Raw genomic sequence first — 22,120 nt, forward strand, 5'->3', positions numbered from 1 at the left:
CAAGGTGTCTTTGTGCTGCACTCACACCAGAGAACATAAAGGGCAGAGCAAGCCCAACCATCCCTCAGTTCTTTTGGCAATATAGAATCCCAGAGGAGTAGACTTGAGGGGACTAACAAGCAGTTGGCTGTCTGCTTGGAGGTGGGTACTAGGAGTCCTCCTTAAACAAAGAATGGAGGACATGCCAACCAAAACAGGCATTGAATGTGGAAGACTCTACTGTGATGATGGCAGACCATGTCATGCTAGAGTTTATTCAGGTCAATTCACTTGTATATTAGTATAGATCAAAGTAATGGTTAGATGTATAAGTGTAGTGGGTGTTTAAACGTCATGAAAACTAATGGGATATTATTTGCATTGTTTTCACTTATCTATTCCTGTTATAATGTAATGGTAAATATTTATATAAGAACATAAGAACGGCCATACTGAGCCAGACCAATGGTCCATCTAGCCCAGTATCCTGTCTCCCCACAGTGGCCAGTGCTAGATGCTTCAGAAGCACTGTGTATACATTGTGTATACCCCTGTAACTAAATAACTCAAAGAAAAAAGTCCTTCATTAGCATTGTACAAGTTAAGGACTTTAAACAGGAAATGCTGATTTCAAAGCACGTGGCCATTCTGTATGATGGTTGGAGGTCAGAAGACTAAGTGCTCACTCACTGTCAAAAGAAGAGCCCACAGCTTGTCACTCTGCAGTAAATAAGGAATGGGCTCACTCACTGAACGAGAAGGAATCAAATAGTTCCTCCTTAAGAGAGTACCATCGATCCTGTGCACTGAATGAGGCAGGGGTCCTGTCGAAAAATAGTACGTGTTCAACTAATTAAAGATTATAATCAATGTATGCACACCAAGGAGCCAAAATAAAGTTGTACAGGTAACCTTAATTTTGGCATTTCCTAACTTTTGAGCGCTTGACTTTGCAACCTTAATGTTTTAACATGGTTTTGCATGTTAATTCATTATAGAATGAAAGTATATTTAGGGACATTAAATATGCTGAGAATTGCCAAATATAATCAGAAGATAAATACTTTAGATAGGGAACTTTCATTCATCTTTTGTGGATTATGCTTTTATAAAGTAGTCTTTCCCTTCTTATGGGGATTGTGGAGAGGCCTTAGTTTGGATCACAAATTAAAAACAGACTCTTAATAGTAATAGCACAATATTATACTTAAACACTTTCAATTCTGCTGAATTTTAGTTAAAAGAAACACACTTATAAAATAGCAGCATAGGTCCAATAGTGTACAATACAAAGGATTCAGTTTATAATCATTACAAAAAATATTCAGTATAAATGGGTCATACTGAAGTATCTCAAGCCAAACAAACTTCTACAAGAAGTTCTACTTTAAATTTTTATTGGTCCTTTCAAATGTAACAAAAACAAAATCACACAAAATTTAACAAAATAGTTTAGTATGCTATACCACAACCTTTCTGAAAAATTCTCTCTGCATATGGACATTATCTAAGTGAATAAAAAATTCAAATACACAAAATACATCAACAATAAATTGCTAACCAACACGGAATCTAAGAGACATTTTGAACAATACAAGTGATCTTCAAACCAAGTAAATTACATCTGTAGCTTAAAATATTAAATGAGTGAAATTCAAAATGGCTGTTTAATTATTAACACTTAGAACTCTACTGCAAACCCTATTTCTGCTTTAACACTACATTAGCTTGGTTCTGCAATCTTTATGTACACAAAGTCAAAAGTTTTAGTGTGCAAGGAGTGTGGCAGGATCAGACCCTAGTAAGATATGCATTCAGAAACACTACTTCCCCAAAGTAAAAGTATTACCAGCTGCATTATGTTTTACGATAAGACCCATGATGAAATCTCAAAATAGCCACAGAAAAAAAACACAAGTATAATTAAAAATAGACAAGTTCCTTACTGGCTGTTGCTCTTGGTGATTACAAACTTTGGGTCTGATCTTACATCCATTAAGGTCAGATGGAAATTTTGCTCTTGGACTTCATTAGTAGCAGATGGTCTTATCTTGAAAGGACTACCTTTCAGTGAGGTACAAAACACATGCCTAACTGTATGCACATGAATAGTTCTACTGAAGTCAATGGGACTACTGACATGTTCAAAGTTGGGCATGTGCTTTGATATATTACTAAACTTGGGCCCAAATGAGACTATTTAGCAGATTACCTCAGCCATTTATAGTTTATTACAGTTAGTATTTGTTGTCAGATAAGTGCCCAGAGATTTGTCTAAGTATATATAGCTTGGGTTTTGCATCTCTCACATCTAACTTATTTCACACACATCATGAACAGCAACTCACATGCAGTAGTCAGAATTTTTTCCCCTTACCAGCTATATTAAAAAGATATTGTAGTAACTAGGGATATGTGCACAGCCCTAATGATGCACTTTGTAGGACCTTAATCTTAAGAGTGTTACTTCTTTATAATTTACTCTTAAAAAGTAATTTGCTTCAACAGAAAGTTTCAGTGTCTTACTCTTATGGTGAAACTTAAGTAACTATCTTTAATTGTTTAGATACCTAGTTACTCAGTCTTTTGATAAAATAAATAATTAAAAACCTCTTGTACATTACGTATCACATCTGTTTGTTAGACATTTAATACCATTTTAAGGATATGAAAAATATGCACCAAATGTTTGATACCAGCTTTTGCTAGTCAATCAAACCCAAAACCTCATTAAAAAAAAAAAAAAAAAAAAAACCACCAACATTAAAAATGCCTCTCACTATCAATGAAGTCATGACAATAGAATATTGTCACAGGAAGGAAGTCTTCTGTTGAAAAATGAAAACATCAAGGTAAGGCTAGAATGTTAGTTTTCCCAGTAGTGTATATTGGTCTCCTGACATTCTCACTCAGAATTAAATGTCTTTGATGCTAGATGACAGACTGCAGACTTAACTGTTTTGTTAAGTGGTGCTAGTACAGTGAAAGAACACTAATCTGCCACATTACTTGACTTATTGCATTCTGATTAGATCTGTTCTCTAATTTATTGTGTACATCCACCAAATACATTATGATCCACAGAAGAACTTCAATGAACTAGTTTAATTGGCTGAAACAGTAAATTCAGCTATCTGCTAGACGACAGGCCATTAGTCAATCTCATTGGCTAACCCATTTGTTAAAAATGAACAGTAGGGAAAAACTATTACCTTAAATGTAAACTATCATTTAAAATGATACAAGGTATTACCAAAGAATAAATTAGCTTTAAAAATGGTTCTGAAATGTATCTTTTGATTAAATACAGTAGTTAAATACATTATATATGTATAATTCTCTGTGAATGAGTCTTTGCAGTAAAAAAAGTCAGGGGCCTAGACAGCTTGCTGAAAGTATGCCTTTTCGCTCTTTAATTTTAAAATAGTTCCTGGCTTTTTGTGGTATGCATGTAAGTAATGGTGAAAGAGGTGCATCAGCCATACCTGGAGGGAAGGGAAAAAAAATAATTATAGCTTAACTCATCCACCATTTTATCTTTCACATGTGATTCAGATTAAAAGGTATAAATTGAATATCCATGTTCAATCACTAATGCTGTAAGCAAAGCAGACATATAAACTCATGCTTTTGTGCAAATCTGACCTCATCAGCTAAGGTTACCTATAGAAGAATTCTTGTAGTTCACTAAATTTCTATTTATATGTACACAGAATCAGATTAACCGCTCAAATATCCCTTATGAAATATATACAAGCTAAATGGAAGACAACATAGTAAAATAGTTCACCTATTAATATTGTAGCACTCACCTGCTGGTGCTAAGGATTTCAATGCTTCTAAAAGATGGGGACTGGAAAATTTGACTACACATCTGAATGGTTCTTTTTCAGTCAGAATGTCCATTTCAGGTTCACCTTTAAACATTGTTTCAAGCTGTGAACACAAAGCATTCAAGTGTCATCAGCAAGGATATGCCTTTATGTACATACTATTAAAAAACAAGGCACTATTAAGACTAGAGCCCTGCTTTTTTGTTGGATGTGTCCTCTCTCTTCTCAACTGGGAAGAGACCTGTAACCAATTTATGGCAACGTGCCCTTCAGTTTAACACAATACAAAAATAGGCAATTACTATTTAAAACTTGGCTGTCATAACTGTTGTGCTAAACCATAAGTCAAACATTTCCTGGTGCTAAGTGGTGACTTCCTCGGGGCACCATCCCTTCTAACCAGATACCCAGTTGACCTTTTTTAAAATTGAAAATAGGCCAGTTAGTGTTCTTTATTTTATTTATTTTTAAGTATTAAAGGAAACCACAAAAGGTTAAAAACACTAAATTTAAAAGTAGGGCTGTCAAGAGATTTAAAAAATTAATTGTGATTAATCATACTGTTAAACAATATTTTTGGATGTTTTCTACATTGTTGAATATATTTATTTCAATTACAACACAGAATACAAAGTGTACAGTCCTCACTTTATATTTATTTTCGATTACAAGTATTTGCACTGTAAAACACAAAATAGCATTTTTCAATTCACCTAATACAAGTACTGTCGTGTAATCTCTTTATCATGAAAGCTGAACTTACAAATGTAGAATTGTTTAAAAAATGCATTCAAAAATAAAACAATGTAAAACTTTACAGCCTACAAGTCCACTCAGTCCTACTTCTTGTTTAGCCAATTGCTCAGACAAACAAGTTTATATTTGCACGAGATAATGTTGCCCGCTTCACCTGAAAATGAGAACAGACATTCGCATGGCACTGTTGGTAGCTAGTGTCACAATATAGTTACATGCCAGATGCGCTAAAGATTTATATGTCCCTTCATGCTTTGACCACCGAAGGACATGTCCATGCTGATGACGGGATTTGCTTAATAACGATCCAAAGCAGTGTGGACCAAAGGATGTTCATTTTCATCATCTGAGTCAGATGCCATCAGCAGAAGGTTGATTTTCTTTTTTGGTGGTTTGGGTTCTGTAGTTTCCACATCGGAGTGTTGCTTTTAAGACTTCTGGAAAGCATGCTCCACACCTCATCCCTCTCAGATTTTGGAAGGCACTACAGATTTTTGAATCTTGGGTCAAGTGCTGTAGCTATCTCTAGAAATCTCATATTGGTACCTTTTTTGCATTTTGTCAAATCTGCAGTGAAAGTGTTCTTAAAATGAACAACATGTGCTGTGTTATCTGTGACTGCTGTAATGTGAAGTATATGTCATAATGTGGGTAAAACAGCAGGAGACATACTATTCTCCCCCCAGAGGAGTTCAGTTACAAATGTAATTAATGCATTTTTTTTTTCTTAAAATGAGCACTGTCAGCATAGAAGCATGTCTTCTGGAATGGTGGCAGAAGCATGAAGGGGCATATGAATGTTTAGCGTAGCCGGCATGTAAATACCTTCCAATGCCGGCTACAAAAGTGCCATGCAACACTGTAAATAAGAAGTGGGCACCATTATCTCCCGTAAATGTAAACAAACTTGTTTGTCTGAGCGATTGGCTGAACAAGAAGTAGGACTGAGTGGATTTGTAGGCTCTAAAGTTTTACATTGTTACATGATTTCACTCAAAAACAAAAAAAATCTACATTTGTAAGTTACGCTTTCACGATAAAGAGACTGCACTACAGTACTTGTATGAGGTGAATTGAAAAATACTATTTTTTATCATTTTTACAATGCAAATATTCGCAATCAAAAATATAAAGTGAGCACTGGTATACTTTGTATTCTGTGTTGTAATTAAAATCAATATTAGAAAAATACCCACAAATATTTAATAAGTTTCAATTGGTGTTCTATTGTTTAACAATACGATTAAAATCATGATTAATTTTTTTGAGTTAATCGCGTGAGTTAACTGCGATTCATCAACACCCTATTTAAAAGAGATTTCAATTACCATACTTGCCCTTAGACTGTGGGCTTTTGTTGTTTCACAATCAATTTCTTATTTAAAGCAAATATTCTCCCCATTTGCTGAATGAAAGACTCATGCAAACAGAAAACTGACTAGTGCGTAAAATAAACAAATTAAATTCTCTAATCTCTTTCAGTTATCATCATCTTAAGTGTTGCTTGGAACCGTAATAGGTAAACATTTTCAGACATAAGCATGATTTAAGTTTAGAGTCCTTTTAACCCCTTTTGAGTTAAACACAGAAATGATTAATATTCTCATTAACTAGATTGTGGGAGAAGACATTCCAATCACAAGTTTTAGCTAAGAAAAATCTACCGCCTCCTGTGAGATTGTTAGATATGCTAGAGAATACATTAGGCAGGGACTATAAGTATCAGAAGAATAAGCTGTTCAAGGTAGACTTTTCAGACCTAATGTCCCAAAATTATTTATTCTACAGTCTCTAGTCAGGGGTTCTCAAACTTCATTTCACCACAACCTCCTTCTAACAACAAAAGTTATCACATGACTCCAGGAAGGGGGGGGACTGAAGCCTGAGCCTGCCCAGGCCCTGCTGCCCTGGGCAAGGGGGCCAAAGCCTGAGCTTCACTGCTCCAGGCAGGGGGACCAAGGCCCATGGGTTTCAGCCCCAAGCAGGGAGCCTGTAACCTGAGCCCCACCACTCAGGGCTGAAGCCCCCGTGCTTCGGCTTTGGCCCCAGGCTCCAGCAAGTCTAATGCCAGCTCTGGCAACCCCATTAAAATGGGGCCCTGACCCACTTTGGGTCCCAACCCAGTTTGAGAACCGCTGCTCTAGAAAATCCAATTCTGGCCCAAATTGGGACAGACCTCCCTATTCTCTGAGGCTTTCACTCCAGTTCCTCACTTCACATTTCCACTCCCACAATTATTGGCCTTTCCCCCACCCGCATCAAGCATTTTGGCTGCCGGTGTCTTCCCTTGCTCCTTTCCTTGCCTGATATCTCCAGTCTGGATTCTTCTCTCAAGCATGGTTCAAGCCACTTCAAGCCAGTTCCTAACACAGCTATAGTTAGTGTTTTAAAAAGAGCAGCTGCACCAACATGCTGCTTTGATTAACTTCTGACTTCAAGTCTTGGACATACATTTTAAAAGTTTGTTTACGGGGCCTATTACAATTATTTTATTTGTGCCTTTCAACAACCTGTTTGCTAGTGTAAACACATTTTTAGGTGGAAGAATACCTTCTTAATGCAAGCGGGGGTGCCCCCATGTGGCAAACAATTCCCCACTAAAAAAAAACAACAACAACACGCAATTATGTCCACTGTATATGGTAAAACTTTAAGGGTCATCTCTTGGAATCCCTAATGATAAATTAATAGTTTTGTTATGAAGAAGGCTGCGAGTTTGTCACAGAGGTCATGGATTCTGTGACCTCTGCAGCCATTGGTGCGGCTGGCCTAGGGGCTGCCTGACCAGCTCAGGCAGACCCTGGGCCAGCCGCACCAGCCACTGCTGGGGCAGTCTCAGGGCACCACGTTCCTCCATGCCCCCCTCCCCCAAGCAGCAGGAGTTTGGGTGTGGGAGGGGGCTCAGGAGCGGGCGAGGGCCCTGGGTGGCGCTTGCCTCAGGGAGCTCCCCAAAAGTGGTGATATGTCCCTCCCTCCCCCTGCCCACCCAAAATTTAGTCCGGGGTATATAGTACAAGTCATGGACTGGTCATGGGGCTGTGAATTTTTGTTTACTGCCTGTGACCTGTCCATGACTTACTAAAAATACACATGACTAAAACATAGCCTTAGTTATGAACAGATATTTTTCAACGTATCTATTGAGTGTTACCTGTACTCTGTATAATCTGGACTTCTATTTCATCAGTACTTAAAATCTCATTTTATTATAGTACAACATCCAAAATACTTTGGTCCCAAGTGTATGATCAAATTAAAGTTACTATTACTCAATTAGTATAGATTGTGCAAGACTGAGATATGATCCAGAATTTTAAATGTAGCTTCTTTGGGCACTAGATCCCACGAATGCAGCAAGAGCTCTGCATTAGAAATCTGTAATTTTAACTAGTTTATGAAAAAAATCTAGTAACATTTTGTGCAAAACGTTGGAAGAAAAACTAAAGAATTTTTACAACTGTGCTTTAACACATCTACTGATTAGTCATTTTAACCAAATTAGAAGGATTAAACGTGTTTATCACCTTATATTGTGCAAATTCTATTTTTGGTTGGAGACCCTCACCAAAGACCTCCTGATTCACACTCTGGATTCTCTCTTTTTCCCTTTTATTTTCTTGAATTATCCTCGGATCCACTGGAGGAGGGGGAAAAAACAACACCACACCCTGTTAACTCTCATATGGCATTGTTTAGCTATTATTTACACATACCATTTCTTTGGGAATTATTTTTAGATGTGACATACCCAGAATAGAATACAAATTTTAGAGAATGCACAAAATGCTCATCTGGCAGATAGCTAGTGAAATATGAAGATTCACAACTTAAAACAAACGCCAAACTAATAAAACAGCCTGACCAAAAAGGGAAAAAAAAGTTTAGCATTGTGTACTTTGTGGGTGAGGGAGTAAATGCTTGTGTGCCACACACTCACAATGTGCCTAACTCTAAGCAAATGCTATAAGCAGTTTAATTTTAGGAGCATCAATCCATCCAGGCTTTTAGAAGTTTGACATTTAAAAAATAATTTGTCTATTAAGATTCCTTTCTGGGAATTACCTAGATTTCATTAGCTGTTTTTCAAACAGCCAAAAGAGTGCTAGGTAAGTCATATAAATAAGTGAAGATATTATTTCCTGACTTAAAAAACAAGCTTAGGAAAAAATTTATTTTTTTGACAAAAAAGTTCTAATTCGACAAAAGTGCTCATTATGTAAAGGTAACAGCTTCAGAACTGCATGTTGGATTTCTTAGTTAAGGCAACGCTGCAGAAGCCAGCCAGAAATCAAACAAGCACGTTATCTCAAAGGGAAGAAACTTTACAGGAGCTGTATAAAAAGTCTACCTTGAATGTTTTATCCTCATGGATCCTATTTATCATGAACACGCACCTCATATGTGCAAGACCAAACTCTTTTGACCAGCAGAATTCACTGGGGCTATGCTTGCGCTCTACATGTCCTCCCACACAAGGACAATTAGGGCAGTGTGGCCCCAACCACTTGCTAATTTGTCTTCAGAATCAATCTGTGCTGAGAATGAGTGGGAATGGAGGGCAGGTCATAGGAGCCAGGTGGATGAAACATTTCAAAGAAACAGTTACTGTAAGATAGTGGAGTCTATCTGACCAGCCAAGCTAGTATAAGAATCAGAACCACGACATGAGCATCCAAATGATGTTCAGTGACTTAGTAAACAGAACTCAGCCAGCCTGGGAAAGGGTGGAAGTGTAGTCTGGCAAGCAGCAATCACTGCAGTGTCTGTACTATACTATGAATGTAATATAATAATTACTTGGCACTTTAGAACAAGAAACATTTAAAAAAAGACCTAAGAACGTAAACCTGAAAAGTAATGATATTTCAGAACAAAGCTTATTTTAAAAGGCCATATATTTAAAAAAAAAAAAAAATAAGCATATACCCTTTTCTGGAGCAACATTTCTTTCTTGTAGAGGTCTTGGGTGATATGTTTGGAAGGTCTAAAAACAAAATACAAAAAAGTGTGGGAGGAGGAACAACCAGGTCTTTACAATCAGTTTATTTCCAGTTCTAGGAGCTCTCGCTAGAAATAGTTTCCAGATTTCCTTTAAAAACCTTCTGAAACAGAGTGCTCTCCTTGCTTTTACCAATTATGGAAGTTGAGAATCCGAAATCCTAGTTTTGGAAAGTGACGTTTTTCCTGACTATACTCAGAAAACATTTCTCTATTTGGAAGTGTTCTTTAGACAAGCAGAGTAAATACCTATTCTAATAGTTGCCAAGTCAGTACAGGCGAGTCTCATCTTACACGCATTTAACATGCGCGAATTCAGCTTTGCACAGTCGGCAAAAAACAAAAAAACAAGAGAAAAAACAACAATTTAAATACTGTACCTGTAGTGCGGTGATTCCACCCGTCATTACACTCAATGGAATTTTGACTATACGAGATTTTTGCTTTATGCGCTGGCAGCGGAATGTAACCCCAACGTAAGATAAGACTCGCCTGTACTTTATTAAGACCAATGAAGCAGTAATAATACAAAACCTTAAGATTAAATCATTTTATCCAACTCTATGTCGTAGTTTAATTGATAATTCAGGAATGCCTCTAAAAAGCGGTAGGTGGGAAACTAGGTTTTAGATCACCATTTTATGTTACCTTACTGAAAGGCTGTCCACCTCAGTAGTTCAGTATTACTGTAACATGATGAATTCTTGGAAGAGGTTTTCCCCACCTGCTAGGAAGTTTAGAGCCAGGCCTGAAACAAAAAAACCAAGACTTATCTTAGAATAAACTTGTAAAGTGACTCACCTGGCTATACCTCTTGAACACAATATCTTTAAGGGAGTCTATACAACGGCTTCGGAGCTCCATTTCATGGATGTCATGGTAATTGGAAGCATGAACCAGTGCCTTTAAATAAAAATTGAAATTATTTTTATCGTTACTTCTTAAGTCACCATTATTTACAATAAAACGTAACACATTCCTGGTTAATGCAACATTTTTATTCAGCTATAAAATTGTAGGTTCAGTCACTATCACGCAAGAGGATTCTCATATCTGAAAAATGCAAAGTTAAACAGGCTGCCATATCTTTTCAGTAAAGCAGAGAATTTACAGTTGAAGAAAAGACCCCAACCACCAAAAATAAAAAAAATGGAAGTGTAGTCTAAGCTCTGCATTATTATGTGCATACTTAGGGATAGCTTGATTCATTGCACGGTAAGATATGAATTTACTAATACAGAACTGGAAGGGACTTCATGGGTTGAGTCCAGTCCCTTGTTATCACAGACAACCCAGTCACATAATCTTGTTTATAAACTTATCAAGCTCCATCTTAAAACTAGGTAGGTTATTTACTCACCCCGCTGCACTCTTGTATTGGAAGGCTGATCCAAAAACCACACTATTCTGATCGCTAGAAGCCTTTAGCCTAAATAGTTCTTCTCCCTCCCTGGTGTTTACTCCGTGATATATTTATAGAGCATGATCGTATCCCCCCATAGCCTTCATTTTCCTAAGTTAAACAAGCCAAACTCTTTTAACCTCCTCTCATAAGACAGATTCTCCATTCCCCTGATCATTTTAATAGTTTCTCTCTGAACCTGTTCCAGTTTGTATTAGTCCAGGGGTGGGCAAAGTACGGCCTGCAGACCGAATATGGCCCACCAGCCGTTTTAATCCAGCCCTCGAGCTCCCACCGGGGAGTGGGGTCTGGGGTTTGCCCCATTCCGGTGCTCCAGCCAGGCAGCCGCTCTGCACAGCTCCCAGAAGCAGCGGCATATCCCCCCTCTGGCTCCTAGGCTTAGGGGCAGCCAGGGGGCTCCGCACGCTGTGCAACAGCTCCCATTAGCCGGGAACTGTGGCCAATAGGAGCTGCAGGGGCAGTGCGCAGCAGAGCCACCTGGCTATGCCTCAGTGTAGGAGCCCGGGAGCGGGGGAGAGAAGAGAACGTGTCACTGCTTCCAGGAGCCTCTTGAGGCAAGGGCCGCCTGGAGCCTGCACCCCTGAGCCAGGCCCCGGCGCCGCAACCCCCTGCCCTAGCCCTGATCCCCCACCTGCTCTCCAAACCCCAGTCCCATCCTGGAGCACCCTCCTACACCCCAAACGCCTCATCCCCAGCCCCACCCCCGAACCGCACCCCCAGCCAGAGCCCTCACCCCCTCCGACACCCCAACCCCAATTTTGTGAGCATTCATGGCCCGCCATACAATTTCTATACCCAGAGGTGGCCTTCAGGCCAAAAAGTTTGCCCACTCTTTCTTGAACATGGGTTACCAGAACTGTACATAGTAATCCAAAGGAGGTCTTACTCATGCTGTATACAATGGCATTAGTACTTCCCTATCGATCCTGGAAATACCCAGCCTGATTCATTCTAGAATGAATTACAGGACATCGACTAATACACCCAGGTCTTTCTCCTGGATTATTAGAAGTTAAAGGTTATGTTATTGGAAAGGTAAATTTCCAAGAATTTGAACTAAGATCTCAGAGATCTGCCCCATGATCTTAATGTCAATAATTTGGACACTCAGTATACTCATTCTTTGAGCCAGTACATCCTGTTCTCATACTGCAAGGCTTCAGAAGCTTAGTAGTCACCCTAAGAATATACAAAACTGTACTTGCAATTTGCTTTCATATTTCGAATACAGTAGAACCTGAGAGTTACTATCACTAGAGTTATGAACTGACCAGTCAACCACATACCCCATTTGGAACTGGAAGTATGCAATCAGGCAGCAGCAGAGACGACAAAAAAGCAAATACAGTACAGTAAACTAAACTACTAAAAAAATATAAGGAAAGCAGCATTTTTCTTCTGCATAGTAAAGTTTCAAAGCCGTATTAAGTCAATGTTCAGTTGTAAACTTTGGAAAAAAACACCATAACGTTTTGTTCAGATTTACAAACACCTTGGGAATGGAGATTGATTGTAACTCTGATGTTCTACTGTACCTAGAACATCCACTGCCAGTCTCCAAGGTCACAAAGGTAATAGGGACAAGCGCCAATAATATGTGGTTTTAATAGGCAGTCATAGGACATGACCCCTATTTTTGTCAGTAACTATCATTTCTACTCTAAGCCAGCTTTTAAGACCCATCATGTGGCCACTTGTAGCAATTCAGTTTAAAGATATGAAGTAAAGATATCTTGCAAGTTAACAGGTCCTCAACACAAGCACATCCGGTTCAGATATTTAAAATTATAGTCTAGTAAAAGCACAAACTCGCTATATTAAATAAAATTTCAATAAAGAGAAAAATCTTAAAGGCAGTTATTCTAAGTGGTTTGTATTTAAGGAGTTTTGGTATGGACTTTAAAGTGGTATATGAGAGGGGCACCAATACTGAGAAGGTATCTCTGAATGCACGTATGCACTTGTGCCTCTGAATGCCCCTAGTGAACTCCATTTAGAGATCTAATCTAAAGATTGTGTTATGTTTCCAGACCAAACAACTACATTCCAGATTTTCCAGTGCGATGTTTCCTCACACTTTCAACAACCCTCTTTTGATAACTAGAAACAACATGATGGAGATCTATAACAGTCAAGTTTGCTCTATACCTGACAAAGCAGAGGTATGTTGCTCCTAAGACTGGAAATGAAGACATAGGGAGTTTGCGAGTGATACACGACATAAGTAGCTTTGTACTGGTTTGGTTTTGTATACTGTGTTCCCCAAGCAATTCGAATCCATATTGCATTATCCTCATATTCTCTGAAGTTGATAGTCACCTGATTAGAAAAATCAAAAGCTACAATTTAGTTAGGCGCTCAAATCAGGAGACACCAAAACTAACGTTGTGTGGGTTAACTGTTCCCCTGTGTTTACGCATTACAGTTAGGTACTATATGTGAACATGTGATATGCCACTTCTAATGAAAGAGACATATCCCATTGACTTCCACAGCATTCTTTCACCAGATAGAATTTAGCCTGTAGTGTTTAGAAAATATCTTTACATTAGAAGGCGTCTTTTTTTTTTTTTAAATAAATGCAAGCACCCTTATTGGAAGCAAAGGTAGATAGCAGTAATACCTTTGTATTTTATGTGGCGCACTAGTGACCGTAACCCAAGTGCTTCCATTCTAATGAGTCTATTTCACTACCCATTTTACAGGTGAGGTTACATTACAGTAGTAGTTTTTCAGCCTTAGGACTGAATATATTTCAGAGAGGTCAAGGTCTACAGTCAATGCTTTGGGGTAGTTTCTCTGCCCTGTTCCATTTCCTTTTACCACTCAGGTTGCTGTTCAACTGGTTATTGGTTTTCAGCTTCACCCACCCATACCAAGTTACCCGTAGTGGCTGTGTAGGTAATGGAAGCCACTCTTTGCTAGGTGCTCTCGTAGGTTCAGGCAGAGCCAGTCAAGCTCCTATACTGCTTCTAATGGGGGAGGGAAGGAGGCAATTGGCCAGTCAGTCATTTTTTTTCTCCCTCCCTTGCAATGCAGGCAAACTGCTCAGCAGTTGCATCAAGAAAGAAAACAGCTGCTCACAAAGCTCCCAAGTCTGCTAAGGAAGCAGCGTCCCCCTCCAATAGTGACAAGTGTTTCATATACTGATGAAAGGAACACATTAAACTGATAATTAGAACAAACAAAATTTTCATACACATTCACTCTTGATAACCATGAGTAGCTCCCGAGGTCACATGTTGGACACTACTTCATATAGTATGTGACCCAAGAACACCACTGTCTACTAGACAATGTAAAATTTTGCCAAAATATAACAATATCAGGGCCAAAACTCTAAAACACAGAAAATATGCCCACTAGAGATAATAAATTGAAGCATAAGCCAGAGACCAAGTGCAAGACTATTTCTGACTCCATTTTTACTATTGGTGCTAACTTCAGAATAGTGTTACACCCTCCCACTTCCACCCTCTGTTTTCTGCTTATTGATAAAAAAAATTACATGGCTACTTCAAATTCCACTCAGATTGTTTGGTGAGAGATGTATATTTATATATTATTAGTTAACAGAGTTGTTTTATTGATTGACAGATTAGAACAATATCAATTATATCTAGGCCACATGAACACCCTAGCTTTAAAGTCTCAGATGTATTTGTCCTGAAACACTGCACTCTTCTGGCCTATATGAGCAACATTCCATTTTTGTATCTAGCAATGTTTTTTGAAGCCTGATTCAGCTATATTTAATCTAGTTTATGTATTTTCTGATGTACAGACTCAAACTGGTTTTCAATTATTAGCCAGTAGATCAGGGGTCGGCAACGTTTGGCACGCGGCTCGCCAGGGTAAGCACCCTAGCGGGCCGGGCCAGTTTATTTACCTGCTGACACGGCAGGTTCGGCCGATCGCGGCCCCCACTGGCTGCGGTTCGCCGTCCCGGGCCAATGGGAGTGGCGGGAAGTGGCGCGGGATGTGCTGGCCGCGGCTTCCCATCGCCCCCATTGGCCCGGGTCGGTGAACCGCGGCCAGTGGTGGCCGCGATCGGCCGAACCTGCCGCGTCAGCAGGTAAATAAACTGGCCCGGCCCGCTAGGGTGCTTACCCTGGCGAGCCACGTGCCAAACGTTGCCAACCCCTGCAGTAGATAGAGTGTTACTTAGTACTGAAAACATACAAAATTGGAAATACAGTTGTATTTCTCTGGAGCCTGAAACAGGTAATGCTATATTTTACAACAGAACTCTGCCACTTTTCACTTCCGTCAACCAGAAAAAAGCAAGTCTGAAGGTAAACACTACTACTATATATATAGTTTCTCCTTGGTATTTCAAATACAATCCCCCCCAACTCCAGCAATTTACAGATTTACTTCAAGTTTTGGTTAAAAAGCAGGGTCAAATCAAGAATTATCTTCCTAAAGATGATATAATAACCACCCTTTATATTGCAGAGTTGCAACTCATTTAGAATGGTTTTATTCTTACATTTTTCAGAGCTGACCGAAGACTTCTCTTAAATTTGTATTTGAAATCTGCCAAGTTAAAAGAGTCAGTTTCTTCACCTGTTATACAAGAAAAGATACCACTTATTGTAAACACAAAATTATGACTGTTAGACACAATTTGGTCTGTTACAGCAAAATGGTATTACAGTGCTGTAGCATCAACCCAAGAATTTAAACATTTATTGTAACCATTAAATGGATCAAATAGTGTCAGTTTAATCTCTCCGGGGAGTTTTGGCACTTCTTTTTTTAGGATGTGAGCACTGACATACTACACACACGTGCATACATGTCTCTTCCCTTATACTGTCTCACCTTAACAGATAGACTAATTTATTAACAACATAAATACATCTACTTAATATAATGTATTGGATTTTCCTAACATAAATCAGTATTTTCATGCACCTGAATGGTCCAAAATTGAGGGCATAGGAGGAACCTGTACAAACTGAATAATGGTATTTATAAAACTGAGGAATTTTCCTGGGGTTGGGTTGGGGTAGGGTAGGGTATGTAAAAACCAAAAATGAAGGACCTTTCCTACGAGTGAGAATCCTGTAGAGGTGGTATCTTTAGAGAATAATGTTTACCTACCCGCTGCTTTGGTCATTTGGTAAACAGTCCAAACTTTCTTGTTTCGATAGGTGTAGTTGTCTGGGGAGACAAAAGTTGTCCAATGATGCAGTCAACATGGAACTTAACTGTTTTGAGTAAACTACTGACATACATTATTTGTGATCAGATCACTTTCAAACAATTGTCCTCAAATTCAAAAAAAAGTCCTAGTGATCAAGACTGTCCTAAGCTGCAGGTAGCTTCTAGTCTACAAGTAAAATAGACATCTTTATACAGGAGACATTAAAATTTGTTGTATTTTGGTTAATTAATTAACGAGGTAACCTCCTCCCAATTCACTCTTTAAAAAGGATTACATGTAAGTTACCAAAACTCTTTCTTAACTTGAATTAAGTTGTTTTGGGCAATTAGAGAAAAAAGAAAGACTTACAAGAGTTTGCCAACTTGTAAGTACAAAGAGTTATCAATGTACAGGAAACAGCTAGAGCAACACACAACAAAACATTTTGGAATCACTTATACTTCAGTTTTCCACATAAACAAAAGTTTATATCTATATATCTATGTTGAATTTAGAGATCCACCTTGATTATTAGAAGCTGATGTGCCATACGCTGCTGTCTGAATTAAACTAACACTCATATTACTCCTGGGGGAATTCTGTGCCAAAAAATTAAATTTTTTGCAAACTTCTGCATATTTTGTCAAAACACCACAATATAAATCACTCCAGTTTCAATTATTTTGGAAATTTATTTCAAAATAGCTGTCAACAAAGGTGTGAACAATACAGACAACAGCAAAAAAGATTCCCCCAGGAGTAGAGAGTTAAAGAAACCCTTACAACAACAGTTGGGGGATGCTGGAGGGGGCTGTGTGAGGCCCCCAGAGCCCATTCCCCCTGGACTCCCATCCCCCCCGAGCTAAGCCACAAGGCACCCCCCAGTCCAGACACCCCAAACCCAGAGCTGAGCCATGGGGCACCTTCCGGCCCCCGACACTCCGAACCCAGCCATAGGGCGGCCCCCAGCCCAGACATCAGCCCCTGAGCCCAGCTGTGGGGCAGCCCACAGCCTCCATCTCCAAGCCCAGCCAGAGGGCGGCCTCCAGACACCAGCCCCCCTCACCCTCCCCAGAGGCCAGGCACGGGGCTGCCCCCCCCCCCCGAGCCCCGCCCGGGTGCCGCCCCCAGCATCCCAACCCCCCCCCCCCAGAGCCCAGCCACGGGGCACAGCCAAGCCCAGACACCAGCACCCCCATTGCCTTTTAACCCCCTAACTTTTTCACTATCCCTCCAGGGGAGATGTTGTAGTGCAGCCCTGCCCTTCCTCACCCTTTGCCAGAGCTGGCTGGGTCTCCCAGGCCCGCTCCCAACCCGGGAGAATGAGGATCAAAGAGCATGCAGCCTTAAGCCATGCCAGGCTGGGCACTACACTCCTTGCAAGCTAGGCTCTGCAGAGTCCAGCATCCCCTAGTGGCGGCCATAAATTCTGTGGGGAAAACAGGGAATTCTGCAAAATTCTGCAGTGGCACAGAATTCCCCCAGAAGTACCATATGTTCAAGACAATATTGTTTTTAGTGTGCTGATCATACTGGAGACAAACATTTTCTCCCTAAATTTGTAATAAAGTCTTGGATTTGATCTATAACCTCAGTGTTATACAGGATTAGTCATCTCTAGTCAGTTAACATATGGGCAAACATTTATGATTTGTGGATTCCCTAGAATTTTATATAAAATGGACAAAATAGATTAATGACTGCCTTTTGGAGCAGTCTTGCAACCCACAAGGGGAAAAGCAATTCTTGACTTAATTGCTAAGTGGAACACAGGATCTTGAACAAGAGGTGAATAGTGAACCACTCAGTAATAGCAACCATGTTATAATTATATTTAACATCTTTGGGGAGGGGCTGAGGGTAAAGGAGGAATACCAAAGAAGCCCACCACAGTAGCATTTAACTTCAGAAACGGGAGCTACACAAAAAATGAGGAAGCTAGTTAAATGGAAATAAAAAGGAATAGTCAGAAGAATGAAATGCCTGCAAACTGCATGGAAACTATTTAAAAGCACCGTAACAGAGGTTCAAACTAAATGCATAGCCCAAATAAGAAACAAACAAAACCCCACCCCACACAGTAAGAAAACCACCATGACTAAAAGTAAAAGAGGCAGTTAGAGGCAAAACGGCAAATTAAAAATTGGAGGTCAAATCCTACTGAGGAAAATAGAAAGGAGCAAAAACTCTAGTATAAAAAGTATAAATAGGCAGGCCAAAAAAAAAGAATTTGAAGAGCAGTTAGCTAAACACACAAACTAACAGCAAATTTTTTTTTAAGTACATCAGAAGCAGGAATCCCGCTAAACAACCAGGAGGGCCACTGGATGACTGAGGTGCTAAAGGAGCACTCAAAGAAGACATGGCCATTGAGGAGAAGCTAAATGAATCCTTTGCATTGGCCTCCACTGCAGAGGAAGTGAGGCAGAGTCCCATACCTGAGCCATTCTTTTTACAGGACAAATCTGATTGATAGCTCAGTCTGAGACAGTCCGTAGAGGAGGTTTGGGAACAAGTTGATAAATTAAATAGTAATAAGTCACCGGGACCAGATGGCATTCACCCAAGAGTTCTGAAAGAACTCAAACATGAACTTGCAGAACTACTAACTCACCCTGTGTACCAGATGACTGGTGGATAGCTAATGTAATGTCAATTTCTAAAACAGGATACAGAGGCGATCCTGGTAATTACAGGCCTAACTTCAATATCGGGAAGAGTGTTTGAAACTAGAGTAAAAAACAGAATTATCAGACACACAGATCAACATGATATGTTGGGGAAGTTAACACTGCTTTTGTAAAAGGGAATCATGCCACACCAATATATTACAATTCTTTGAGGGTGCCAACAAGCATATGGACAAAGTGATCCAGTTGATATAGTATGCTTGGACTTTCAGAAAGCTTCGACAAGGTCCCCCACCAAAGGCTCTTAAGCACACAGTCATGGAATAAGAGGGACGGTCCTCTCATGGATCAGTAACTGGTTAAAAGGCAAAAAGAAAGGGTAGGAATAAATGGTCAGTTTCCACAGTGGAGAGAGATAATAACAGGATGCCACAGGGATCTGTACTAGGAATAGTGCTGTTCAACATATTCATATATGATGCGGAAAAAGGGGTAAACAGCAAGGTAGGAAAAGTATGCAGACAATACAAAATTATGTAAGATATTTAAGTCTAAAGCACACTGTAAAGAATTACAAAGGGATCTCACAAAACTGGATGACTGGGCAACAAAATAGCAGATGAAATTCAATGTTGATAAGTGCAAAGTAACGAACATTGGAAAACATAATCCCCCACCATGCAGTCTAAATGATGGGCTCTAAATTAGCTGTTACCACTCAAGAAGACAGACCTTGGAGTCATCATGGACAGTTATCTGAAAACATCAGCTCAATGCACAGCACTCAAAAAAGCAAACAATGTTAGGAACCATTAGGAAAGGGATAGAAAAAAATCATAATGCTACTATACAAATCCATGGTACACCCACATCTTGAATACTGCATGCAGGTCAGGTCACTCCATCTCAAAAAAGACATTAGAATTAGAAAAGGTACAGAGAAGGGCAACAAAAATGATTATGGGTATGGAATAACTTCTGTACAAGGAAAGATTAAAAACAGAAACTGTTCAGATCAGAAAGAAAGATCACTAAGGATAGGATAGATAATATGACAGATGTTTATAAAACCATGAACAGAATGGAGAAAGTGAACACAGATGTGTCATTTATCACTTCACATATCACAATAACCAGGTGTCACCCAATGAAATTAATAGGCAGCAGTTTTAAAACACATATAAGGAAGTACTTCACACAACGCACAGTCAACCTGTGGAACTCATTGCCTGGGGATGTTGGGAAGGCCAAAAAATGTAACTGGGTTCAAAAAATAATTAGATAAGTTCATGAAGGATAGGTCCATCAGTGGCTATCAGCCAAGAATGTCTGGGATGCAACCCCATGATCTGGGTGTCCCCTAAACCTCTGACTGCTGGAAGCTGGGACTGGACAACAGGGGATGAATCACCTTCTAAGTTGCATGTTCTGTTCATTTCCTCTGAAGCATCTGGCATGGGCCACTGTCAGAAGACAGGATCCTGGGCTAGATTGACTATTGGGCATACTAGGTCAGACCATTCTTAACATACCAATATCTCAGAAGGGCAATTCTCTGAATTAGAAGTTATTTGATAATGTCAGACAAAATATAAAGAAAAGGTATTTTTAACTTACAAATCATGTCTAGAATGGCTGCTTGCTTGATACTTGCAGAGTTTTCCTGCAAGAAAATATTTAGAGTGCATGGTGAACTGTAGAGCCAGAATTCTTTATAGCACTTCATTAAAATTGCGGCTTAAATAAACACTGCCTGGAATTTTAGCCCCAGAATGTAGATACTGTTAAAATTACTTAGATTGCATTAATGGCCACAGAATGCTCGCAGTTTCTAAACACTGGAAGACAAACTCCCTGCCACAAAGAGCATACAGTCAAAAAAAGGTTTTGCCAACCCAGTATTAGTCATAATTTTCTTTTAAAAATTGAAAACATTTGAGTGGACTTATGCACTCCCTCTGCAGAGGCTGCAATTTAAACATTGCTATTCTGAACTAGTACACAAGACCCAGTAAGTGAAATTAACTAAACTTTATTATAAACAGAAGAGAAAATGACTAGTGTTTCATTATCCAAACCAAGTAAAAGCTGAACTATCATTTTCTTCCCATCAATTTTATTTAGTTTTTAAAAATTCATGCCATCTGAAGAATCTCAGATACTCTTAGGAACAGAGTAAAGAAGTTTCTACAAAACACCCTCGCTATTTTGAACCTGGCATTTGTTATCCCACTAAAAGGAGTTTAACAATACTATTTATGGCGTTCAGCGAGTCTTTTTGGCTTGCACCTGAAGCTTGCATATTAATACTATAGATAAGAGATCTGTGGAATCATGAGATTCCAATGCCTTTAAAACTGTGTAACAAACAGTAGAATTTAAGGGCAGATATGATAACAGACTCCACAGAGACCAGCCCAGGGGTCTGCCCATGCAAATACAATTGTAGGATAAGGCCCCAACTGTGGAACATTATCACAAGCAGTGTCATATGAAGAAATTTTGTTTTACACCAAGTAAAGTGAAAACAAATCTTTCAGAGGAAATTATTCCATCTAATGTGCTTGTTTGTCAAAACAGAAACCACAAACCTCAGAAATAACACTACAGAATTCCAGAAGAATAAAAAACTATAGGCATTCTACTCCTTAGGAGAGACAGCATTTTAGGAATAACATGTCTTAGCCTTCTAGATGTCCAGATAGAATATGTTTAACATTCATATTCACAAATACAGATGAACTTCAGAACAGCTCCATCCCTATTGAATGGTTGGAATCTACCCAGTGCCAATACATAAATCTTTGAGTAATTGTTAACAATAGCAGGCTCTAATCTATGATTCAATTAAAGAGCAAGGAAGAATTGAGTCCAACTGTGCCTTCCTATGGGCCAGTTGTGCACCCACTGAAGTTAGTTAGGCCAACTCAGTATTCATGCACTATATTTCTCAGATTGGAAACTATTAACCTGTGCCTGGATTAAGGAAAATAAAGTTAATTTGAGAATGAGAATATTTTCCTTCTTAAATGTGTGTCACACATTACAAAGACACCAATACATGCTTCTAGTATACCATCCTGCCATTATGCAAGTAGAATGAGAATGTTTCAGACAGACAGACCATTCACAATGGATGTTATCACCTCACAAAGCTCCACCACTTCTTGGGAAATTCTTTCCTTTAGCTGACGCACGTTAATGGTTTGCAGCTGAGTCTTGGAGAGGAATTCCCACATCGTTAGCATTTCCATGATTTGATGGCGTGGGATTTTCAGCACAGTCCTTCTAATATACTCAGCAACTGTCTCATCCATTGTGAAGCCACTTTAAAAAGCAATATTAAACA

At 39.3% G+C, this 22,120-nt stretch overlaps 1 protein-coding gene across 1 annotated transcript; it reads right to left on the reverse strand.

Annotated features, from left to right (window-relative positions):
• Positions 1–1,359: 1,359 nt before the first annotated feature.
• On the reverse strand, positions 1,360–22,120 carry CENPN (centromere protein N). The gene is made up of 10 exons (XM_034788480.1): positions 21,918–22,120; positions 20,389–20,434; positions 16,099–16,158; positions 15,482–15,558; positions 13,138–13,308; positions 10,368–10,469; positions 9,495–9,552; positions 8,093–8,205; positions 3,792–3,915; positions 1,360–3,464 (listed from the first exon to the last, which is right to left on the reverse strand). The coding sequence occupies exons 1-10, from the start codon at positions 22,086–22,088 to the stop codon at positions 3,349–3,351; spliced, it is 1,038 nt and encodes a 345-aa protein (XP_034644371.1). The 5' UTR covers positions 22,089–22,120; the 3' UTR covers positions 1,360–3,348.

The sequence above is a fragment of the Trachemys scripta genome, chromosome 13 (assembly GCF_013100865.1).
Source record: "Trachemys scripta elegans isolate TJP31775 chromosome 13, CAS_Tse_1.0, whole genome shotgun sequence".
NCBI classification, from domain to species: Eukaryota; Metazoa; Chordata; order Testudines; family Emydidae; genus Trachemys; species Trachemys scripta.